At 41.2% G+C, this 10,712-nt stretch overlaps 2 protein-coding genes across 4 annotated transcripts in view; both read right to left on the bottom strand.

Annotated features, from left to right (window-relative positions):
* Nucleotides 1–630: 630 nt before the first annotated feature.
* Nucleotides 631–5,820, bottom strand: actc2 (actin, alpha, cardiac muscle 2). Of its 3 annotated transcripts, none has more exons than XM_063001523.1 (7): nucleotides 5,692–5,820; nucleotides 4,664–4,903; nucleotides 4,480–4,564; nucleotides 3,626–3,787; nucleotides 2,542–2,733; nucleotides 2,108–2,289; nucleotides 631–1,156 (listed from the first exon to the last, which is right to left on the bottom strand). In XM_063001523.1, the coding sequence occupies exons 1-7, from the start codon at nucleotides 5,818–5,820 to the stop codon at nucleotides 1,013–1,015; spliced, it is 1,134 nt and encodes a 377-aa protein (XP_062857593.1). In that variant the 3' UTR covers nucleotides 631–1,012. The 3 variants fall into 3 exon arrangements, with proteins under 3 accessions (XP_062857593.1, XP_062857594.1, XP_062857595.1); XM_063001524.1 differs by having other exon boundaries at nucleotides 4,664–4,774; XM_063001525.1 differs by lacking the exon at nucleotides 2,542–2,733.
* A 4,587-nt stretch (nucleotides 5,821–10,407) lies between these two features.
* The window catches only part of stxbp6l (syntaxin binding protein 6 (amisyn), like), a 9,436-nt gene continuing 9,131 nt past the window's right edge, over nucleotides 10,408–10,712 (bottom strand). The window contains exon 7 of the mRNA XM_063001521.1: nucleotides 10,408–10,712. This exon is cut by the window's right edge and continues 925 nt beyond it. The gene's annotated coding sequence lies outside the window, so the exon portion shown is untranslated.

Here is a 10,712-nt window from a genome sequence, read left to right as displayed (position 1 = left end):
TGTATGTATACAAGAAGTTGTTGTTGACTGATGTGAGCTGCTGTAACAAAAATTTCCTGCAAAGGATCAATAAAGAATCTATCTATAAGTAGCTCTGGATAAACTGGTTCTCTAAAGTGAGGAGCAGCACCTTAGTTTAAGGTTAATTTCACAAAATAATCATAGAAAACATAGAAATACTTCAAACACAAGCTCATTCACAACATTCACTCAAAAACAGCTTTAAAATACTGAACTTACCGTGTTCTCCTCCCTTGTTCACTTCATTTATTTACCTGCAGATCCAGTTTCACTTCAGGTTCAGGAGAAGAGAAAAGGTGTTGACTGGTAAAGGTGGAGTTACAGCAGACTGAGACGTGTTCTTTGTTTTTACTTTCATAATCATATTATTGTTTTAAGAACTGGATCTTCACCTCTCCAAGTTCACGACCATATGAAAACAATGTGGTTTTACACATGAAGATCAGCCGCAGTAACTTTACTGCAGGTAAAATGTAAAGTTTTAAACGTGTCCTATCTCTTCTGAGAACATGTAAAGCAAATCTGTAACCATGAATTAGCATGAAGTGTAGAATTGATTTTAATTATATAAAGAAAACAAAATAATGATGTGCTGCAGAAACACGTCATGTTTATTATAAAGCAATAAATACTGAGATACATTTATTCATCAAACACCATGTAAACATCCTGTACAAGAACATCTGTAAAAAATCTTCATCATTATCACACAGCATCAGATTCTCCTCTCATACTCATGACCAAAAGTATTAGGACACCTGACCCTGATATTGAGTGACCTCAGCCGCTCATCTGAGAAGCTTCTCACAAGACTTGTGTCTGTGTATGGGAATTTGTGCCCGTTTTGACAGCATTTGTATAACTCATCATTCATTATAAGGTGGTGTCCCAATACTTTTGTCTGTATAACACGTTTCTGATTGGACTCTGAGCTGAATGTCCAGGTAATCGGTGATGCGTATGTCATTCTGGAGCACTTCCTGCCGCGTGATTAGAAGCACTTCCTGTGTACGATGGACGGTCCGGCTTCATCGTATTCCTGCTTGCTGATCCACATCTGCTGGAAGGTGGAGAGCGAGGCCAGGATGGAACCTCCGATCCAGACCGAATATTTACGCTCAGGAGGAGCGATGATCTGCAAACAAGAGCGAAGTGTTAGCATCGATGTCTTCATCAACTTATACTGCATTTAATTGCTTTTATTGCTAATTCAATCACATTTATTAATGACAAAACAAATATTTTAGGTTCAGTGCTTCTTATAACATGTTTATATTAATAAAAGCTTGAATTCCTTTTGATGTTTCAGTGTGACATTAAGCAAATTAACCATTAAAGATCTATTTTACTTATTATTATCCATCTTTACCCAAGGGGGCAGTGGTCCCCACGGTGGGCTGTGGACCGGTACCGGTTTGTGGGTCATTTATTACCAGGCTGCACAGAAATAATAAATAATTAGAGACGCTACAAGAGCAATTACTTTTCCAAAACTCTTCGGGTGTTCTTGTCCTGAATCACCACTAGGTGGGAGCAGCATCTTATTGCAGATTCACACTGATTTTCCTGAAGGTTGGGGAGCTGCTTTAAGGATTACAACAATGTTTAAGACAATGTGTTATACGCTACATGGACAAAAGTATTGGGACACCTGATCAAGCGCATTTTGAACATCCTGTTCCAAAACTATGTGGCTATAACAGCCTTCATTCACCTGAAACAGGTGTCCATACACTTTTGGTCATATAGTGTTAATGAAACCTCTGGAGGTGAAACAAGAGCGAGTTACATTTACATTTTGGGCATCTAGCCGATGGTTTTAATCCAAAGCGACTTACAGTACTGTGACTGTCTACAGTCTGAGCAACTGAGGGTCAAGAGCCTCGCTCAAGGGCCCAACAGTGACAAACTGGCAGTGATAGCAACCTTTTGGTTACTAGTCCAGTACCTTAACCTCTAGGCTACACCTGCTACACTAGGCTAGATTTTGGTTGCTTCCATCATCAGCCTCTCCAGTGTATTTTGGATGTGAGGGAACATGCGGCCCTGTGAAAGGTTCTGGGTTCTGATCACGTGGAGTTCTCACCTTGATCTTCATGGTGCTGGGGGCGAGGGCGGTGATTTCCTTCTGCATACGGTCAGCGATACCCGGGTACATGGTGGTGCCACCAGACAGAACGTTGTTGGCGTAGAGATCTTTGCGGATATCGATGTCACACTTCATGATGCTGTTGTAGGTGGTTTCATGAATACCAGCCGACTCCATACCTGTAACACACAACATGACGTCACGACGTGTCCCAGCGCTAATCGCTAATCTTTAACATTCTGACTGTATTGCTGTTAGCATATCGTAGTCACGTGATAAACCGCCATATTCAGAAACATTGTTGGGTTCTAAGTAAATTGGAGAAGTTTCACACAATATATCGTGATAATATCGTTCACAATGATAATCGTGATTTCTACAATGGAATAATACATTAGCACATGGCTAGCATGAGTTGTATGCTAACTCACCGATGAACGAGGGCTGGAAGAGCGTCTCTGGGCACCGGAACCTCTCGTTGCCGATGGTGATGACCTGACCGTCGGGGAGCTCGTAGGATTTCTCCAGAGAGGACGAGGACGCGGCCGTGGCCATTTCATTCTCAAAATCCAGAGCCACGTAGCAGAGCTTCTCTTTAATGTCTCGCACGATCTCACGCTCGGCTGTTTCAATCAAAAACAGTGGAAACGATGATTAGCGAAATGTTCGTTGCTAGCTTTAAGCTAACGTTTACTGGTTATTATTGCATGAAGCTTTATTTTTAATATATATATATTTCATCTGTTTTGTATTTTTATTAATTTGTGTATTTATTTCAACTTTGTGCTGCTGAAATTCAGTATTTTATATATTTTTATAATTATTTATATAAGTATTTATTGACCAAAATTCTTTTTATTTAATGTTTATTTATTAACACTTTATTACTGATATTTATTTATTTATTTGTTTATTTATTTAATGATTGTTTAAATTGTGATTAAATAATAAAATATTAAAAATACATTTAATAAATAATAAATAATTTTAGTAATTTATTAGCTATTCTATACATTTTTTATAATATTAATGATGCTATATGTTTATTTATATTATTTACATAATTCAGATATTTTATTTAATTGTTAATTTTTTATTCTCTCATATTATTTTATTTTTTACTTTTGCCTTTTATAAACTGTTTTTGTTTTGTTTTTATAAATTTTATATATTTTTGTTTTGTCTTTTTGTTGTTTTTTCTGCTCTTTCCTCCTTTATTTTTTTCATTTTTTTTATTGAATTATTTTGTTTATTGTAAAATTATCATGATTAAATCAATAATCAATCTGAATCTGGATTTTGTGTGATTTAAACTAGGTTATGTTTACGGTAATTAATTTTATTCTGTAGTAAATAAACAAATAAATAAGTAAATAAATATACAAAACTTTTAGAAGAATATAATTAGAATATTTGAGGTGATAAATGTGTTTTGGTGTATAAATGTTAAACAGATAATCTATCACATATATTATTAATTGATGTATTTTGTGATTAGTGAATAATTTGGGGTACCGGTGGTGACGAAGGAGTATCCTCTCTCAGTCAGAATCTTCATCAGATAATCGGTCAGATCTCGTCCAGCCAGGTCCAGTCTCATGATGGCGTGAGGAAGAGCGTAACCCTCATAGATGGGAACATTGTGGGTCACACCGTCACCCGAGTCCAGAACGATTCCTGCAAAACACAAACAAGATTCATTTATTACATCTCAAACATTCAGATGTATCATCTTATATTCATGATTTATAGTGAGAGGAGATGAAGATCAGGATCAGCGTGATCAAGGCTGCTGCTCCTCAATATTTCTAAGTAAATCAAGCTAACTGAATTTATATTTCTATATTTTCTCCCCTGCAGACCCCTGACTAAGGAGGGCCAACCGCTTCTTTTCACCTGCACGATGTGGGATCAGTGTCACGTTATTCACACTTTCTACAACCAACCAGCAGAGGGCGCAATTACATTAAAAATAAGGACACGTCCCCTCCCTCATGTCCCTGTGGGCGCCTGTCCGGCCGATAGCAGAGCTGAGATTCGAACTCAAGCACTGTTGGACTGGCATATTAGACCGCTGTGTTCCCTGAGCGCCCGCAGCTAAATTCTAATTTCTCATCTAATCTTGGGATTTACATTATCAGCATTTATCAGACACTTTTCATCCAAAGCAACAGTACTGTGACAGTATATTAAGGACCAACAGCAGCAATTTGGCAGAGGTGGGTCTTGAACCAGCGACCTTCCGATTACTAGTCCAGCACCTTAACCGCAACAGACAGGGATCAGACAGGAAGTGGTAACAGAGGAGCAGCCAAATTTACAGATGGAACATCAGCACCCGTCTGTAGGTACAGAAGAGAATCACTCACCGGTGGTTCTGCCAGAAGCGTAGAGAGACAGAACCGCCTGAATGGCCACGTACATGGCAGGAACGTTAAAGGTCTCGAACATGATCTGTACAAAACAAGAACCACCAGAAGATCAGATCATCACAGCGAGGAACGGCGCTTCATCTCAAACCTGGATTGTTTTGGTGGACATTTTGGAACGAACCTGAGTCATTTTCTCCCTGTTGGCTTTGGGGTTGAGGGGCGCCTCAGTGAGCAGGGTGGGATGTTCCTCGGGAGCCACTCTCAGCTCGTTGTAGAAGGTGTGGTGCCAGATCTTCTCCATGTCGTCCCAGTTGGTAATGATGCCGTGCTCGATGGGGTACTTCAGCGTCAGGATGCCCCTCTTACTCTGAGCTTCGTCACCGACGTACGAGTCCTTCTGCCCCATACCCACCATCACACCCTGCAGAGAGAGAGGTCAGAAGATCCATTCCTTTAACAAAACACCACAAGGGTCCTTCAGACCTGCTTCTGCTGGGTCGTTTCATGCCACTGCTGTCATTTACACTTCATCAGATGAGCCAGAAATCAAGGGGCTTCAGCTTCACCCCTTCAGACTCAGCCAACATGTCTGTGTAAACGCCTGGCTGGCTGATAGCAGCTCTGAGATTCAAACCCGTATCTCAAAATTTAGTGGCAGGTTAGTGTAGTAGACCACTGCACCACCCAAGCGCCCGATTATTTACACGGTATGGCCTGAAGTATGTGGACACCTCCCAAAAATGATTGAGTTGAGGTGTGTTTAGCCACACCCGTTACTAACAGGGGGACAAAATTAATATCAAAAGAAGCAACATCCCTCCAACTTTGTGGAAAGAGTTTAGGAGGAGCCATTTCCTGTTCCAGCGTGATGGTGCCCAAATCATGAGCTGGTGTGGTTTGATTAGTTTGGTGTGGAGGAACTTCAGTGACCCGCACAGAGCTCTGACCTCAACCCTACTGAACTTTGGGATAAATTGAATATAATTGCAAGCCAGGCCTTCTGATTCAGAATCACCGACTCATTTGGCCAAATGAATCACAGAAAAGTGGAGCTGTTGGGGGAGGTGAGAGCCAGGAGGGGGCAGGAGGGGCAACTCCTTATTATTACCTATGGTTTTGGAATGGAATGTCCTAACAGCTCGTGGTCTGGTGTCCACATACTTTTGGATGTTCTATAAATGCGATATTGAAGTGTGAGTGTTAGTTCACCTGGTGACGCGGTCGACCCACGATGGACGGGAACACGGCTCGGGGCGCGTCGTCTCCGGCGAACCCGGCTTTCACCAAACCGGAACCGTTATCACACACCAGAGCGGTGGTCTCTTCATCATCACACATGGTTCCACCTGAGAATCTGCACCACCTACTGGAGACATGATCAACCCTGTGAAAAAGTATTCACCCCCACAGCACCTCCAGCACTGACTGTTACTGAACACTTCTATCATCTGATCTGAATCCTCCTCATCAGAGCTGCTGCTTTCAGGTCTCACCAGGTCACAACATCTCAACCGGCTTCAAACCGCCATGTAGGTCAGTCCTAAAATCCTGGACCTGCTTTTCTCCAGATTTAACCCTCAGAACTGAAGATCAGAAGGTTCAGACTGCGGTTTGTCTAATAAATTAAAATAAAGAAACCTTCACGAGAGCTTTGAGGAGCATGTCAGTATGTCAGAGGAGCACTAAAGCATGTCTTGGGTAGCAGGAGCTCCTCATTAACTGAAATGATTTTGTAATCCTTAATCTTAGACACCTTTTACATGTTTTTAGGAACTTTATTAAGTTTGTAAGGTTCATAATTGAGATCCGTGTCCTACAGAGCTGCTGAAGTGAAATCTGGACGTGTTTGTGGTGGTACCCAGAGTATCTGTACCCACCGAAACACCAAAATACCCTCCGTAGCTCTGAAGCTTCAAATTCATCTAACTATTATTTCTAACATCAGTCTGTAATGATTCTGTACTCTCAGTGATTATTATATATTATATATTCATTATATTTATTTATAATCAGTCAAAGTTAAAACTGTTAGAATATTTAGATGATTAAATCTGTACATTATTATTTTATCATGTTATCTCGATAAGACTGAATCAGTAAAAGCTTCTCCTCACCTGAGATCTGGACCACGTCCTCTTCCGTCCCCTCACAGAGACACTGATGGAGTAAATGAGTGAATGAATGAATGAGTGTCGGTGATGAGCTGCTTTTATTCTCCTCCTCCTCAGCTGTTCTTTCCTTTTTCGGGTTCCTCTGTGACACTGGGGGGTAAAAACGCCCATGAAAGGAGAGACGGACAGAGGAACGACACCGGCACCAAGTATGGGAAAAAAAACAAAAGGGGGAGAGAAGAGAGGCCTTAGATTTGTTTATCATTATTATCATTATTATTGTAACTAGATTAATTATTTTTACTTTTTATTTTATCTTAATTAGATATATTTATTTGTTTATTTTTTGCTGTTAGGAATTTGCTGTTATTAAATATTAATTATTTGAATTATGTTTTCAACAACAACAATAATAATAATAGTTGTTGTTATTATTAAAACACATCTGTGGGAATTTGTGCCCTCCCAAAAGAGCATTTGTTAGTTTATTTATTTATTAGGATTTTAATGTCATGTTTTACACTCCAGGACCTTCTTACTGTGAGGTGACAGTGCTACCCACCGAGCCACCATGCCGTCCTGTTAGGTTAGGCTCTGATGCTTGACAAGAAAGCCAATCGTATAAATAAGAGTGGGTGTCCACATACTTTTGGTCATAGAGAGTATCTTAATGGCCAACACCAGGTTTGACTGTTTCAGATGATTAATAAAGCAGGTTAACATTGAGAAATAGACGTGATGATGATGTGATGATGATGAAGTGATGATGATGTCCTGATCTGCAGCTCTTGTATTGAACGTGATGAAGGTCTGAGCTCTTGGTGTTTATAATAATAATAATAATAATAATAATAATAATAAAAGTGTTTGTGATGTTCTAGTGTTTATTTCTGGATCTGTGAGCTCACCAGTCCTCACTCATCCTGATCCACCACAACATCTCCAATAAAGATCCAACAATAATAAAAATTCATCTTCTCATCATCTTCATCACCATCAGCACAAAACATCCTGAATCAAACCCAGCAGCTGGAGAACTTTCAACTCCTGTTTGTGTTTTGGTTGGAGATTTGGGTTGGTGTTTGTGTTTTTTGGAATTGGTGTTTGTGTTTTGGTTGGAGATTTGGGTTGGTTTGGGTTCTGTGGGTTTTTTGAGCTGGGATGAATGAATGATGTAAACAGTTGGTTTCAGTGATGATAAATTTATGGACGCTGACTCTTGCTGAACAGCTTGTTATAATCCAGGGATTTAAACGATGAACTTGTTATCATACAGGGTGAATGAAAAGCCTTTGATGTAATTTGGGGAGCCCCGAGGTTCTCTGGGCTGGTCCTGAATGAGGTTCAGTTCTGTGTGTTGATGAACAGGGTGGTGGTGGTGTCTGGGGGGGGGGGGGGAGTCGATGAACAACAGTCTTCAGCATTTGTTCCACACACTCATCTGAGCTTTTTAAAGAATACACAGCTGTAGGTAAGTGTGTGTGTGGTGTGTGTGTGGTGTGTGTGGGGGGGGGGCGCTTAAATGGTGGCTGGAGTGTTTGTGTTTTGGGGGGGGGGGGGGCAGGAACTGAACAGCTGTTGGACTGAGTGCTATTTTGGAGGGGGGGTGGAACAACTGTTGGAGTGTGTGTGTGTGTGTGTGTTAAGGGGGCACGTGTAAAACAACTGTTGGAATGTGTTGAGTGACAGGAGCAAACATGGAAGACCTTGGCTGGTTTGGGTAAAAAGTTTGGGGAAGGTCTTTAGGCATTGGCTTGTTCTCCATAATAAATCTGGAGGAACTAGACCTGAACATGCCGGACCTGCTGGACCTAAACCCCAGACTGTGATGGTCAGGAGGATTTCTGGTCCTGATGGACGTGTTCCACAGGGTCTGAGGGTTCCTCTAAAGCTCTGTGAAGCTAGAACAGTGTAGATTGTACAGTGTGGCCTTCAGTCACCAGAGCTACAGTTCTAAAGTTTTGATGTTCTGCACTTCTACACCTTTAGCCACATTTGGAAGCTCTTGTACAACAACTTGGGCTTGAACAAGCAACCTTCTCATCACGTGTCCAGTACCTTAACAACTGAGCTACTTCTGCCCTGTTTATTTATTTATAGACGTGGTTTTTTTGTGGTTGTAGATCACATCTGACCACACAGACAGATTTCTCCCAGCGCTCAGAGACTTTTATTTCAACCTTGACAAAGAGACCACTGTTCCATGGACACCGTACTTCAGTACAGTTGTTTGTGTGGTAACTAAATCTGCAGTGAAATGAGCAGAATTGACGTTCCTGGCTTGTGAAGATCCGTTACTTTGCATTTTGGTATCTGTAGCTTTGAGGCCGTAGCTGTAACACCAGGACTGCTGAATTAGGCGGGGCGTCCACATACTTTTGTCCACATACAGTTTTATAAACGCTGTCAGTGTTTGATAATGAATTGATTGTTTCTTGTGGAATGAGAACTTTATAGGTGACCAGGCTGGTCCAGGCTGAATTCCTGACCCTTTATGGTCGTGTGTGTGTGTGAGTGTGTGTGTGTGTGTGTGTGTGTGTGTGACAGTTCTGGGTTTATGAAGTGTCCGTGCTGGGCATTGTGGGTAGACGGCCTTGAAACTGGATCTTTGCGTTGTAATCAGGGTTCTGTTATTAAGATGCCATTCATTCTAGTCTCACTCCTTCATCTACACACACTTCACCTTCTATTAATACACACACACACACACACACACACACCGACGACAAATGCACAAACCCAGCGCCGTCCATCCTCCTCACAGGTGAAGAATATAAACCAGCGTCACGGCGAGCGGCTTCACACCAGGCCGGGTGAATCCGGGCTTTAGATGGACGTTCTCCTGGCTTGGTGAGGATCCAGGAACAATCTGAGGTCATCCCCCTATTTTCTTCACCTCACCACACCGCCCCGTCAGTCTTGGATTACTGTGGTATCTCAAACGTAAGCCATTAATGTCTGACCTGGCAGGAGGGAGCGGGCTGGTCCCCAGGATTCTGGGACTGTTATCTTAACCTCACAAAGAGTCCAAACACTCTGGAGTCGTACCAGGATCTTCTGAAGCTGGCCCAGGGGCCCCCACAGAGGAAACGCCCTTCAAAAATCCATATTTAAGAAGAATTAAAGTTGAATAAACAGGAGATTCATTAGAGTTCTGGAGTCTTCCAAAAAATATGAGAGTAAATCATGATGTCCACTAATCATTTATAAATCTTTATACAGGGACAGTGAGGTGGGACAGCTGGACCTACCTGGGTTTGATTCTCCTCTACAGTCATTGTCTCCTGTTTGGTATGTCCTCTACGTGTATCTGTCCTAATTCCGTTCCACCTTTAAAACATGCAGAAGGTGGATTGGCTAGAACTGAGTGATTGGGTAGGTTTGGTGAGTCTGTAATGCATTAGCAGCAAGATTTGGGCTGTGATACATTACAACAAAGTGATGTTTTATATTTAGGATCAGCCCCCCTAGGTAGGGTAGATAAAATCTGGTCCGGTTGGAAGGCGCCTAGTGGGCAGAACATGACCGGCAGTATCTTCACTGGATTAGAACTAGGATGGAACTAGACTAAGGACTAAGGTTATAAGGTTAGTGTTATTTGGAAGGACTAGGATTAGAGATGCTTTACTCGATCAGGTTTGTGAATTGAATCGACTCACCTGGGTGAATCATTTAAAGCGAACGATTCCTTGTTGAATCGCTCATTCATAACGATAAACTTTGCGATACTGACGGTACAAAAGCAGATCATTAAAATCGCCACACCCACACAGGTACAGGTGTAGAAGATGTAGAGGAGAACTGATGCAACAGGTGATTTTTGTCTTTGATTTATTTAAATAAAATTATTAACAAGACAAAAAGACAAGCGACAACATTTAAAACATTTAAAAATACTATTACAGACACAATAAAGACATGAATTAATGTACATGCTTAATAATCCACAACAGAACAAATACATCAACATTTATGCTTCATTATTCAGTCATTGTTGCTCCACACACACACACACACACACACACACACACACACACTTACACACACTTCATATCTGTCTGGGTTTAACATGATGATTTATTCAGAATCATTATCACTGATCAATCTAACATCAATTCT

The sequence above is a fragment of the Trichomycterus rosablanca genome, chromosome 9 (assembly GCF_030014385.1).
Source record: "Trichomycterus rosablanca isolate fTriRos1 chromosome 9, fTriRos1.hap1, whole genome shotgun sequence".
Classification (NCBI taxonomy): domain Eukaryota; kingdom Metazoa; phylum Chordata; class Actinopteri; order Siluriformes; family Trichomycteridae; genus Trichomycterus; species Trichomycterus rosablanca.
This window is presented reverse-complemented; position numbering and strand designations above follow the sequence as displayed.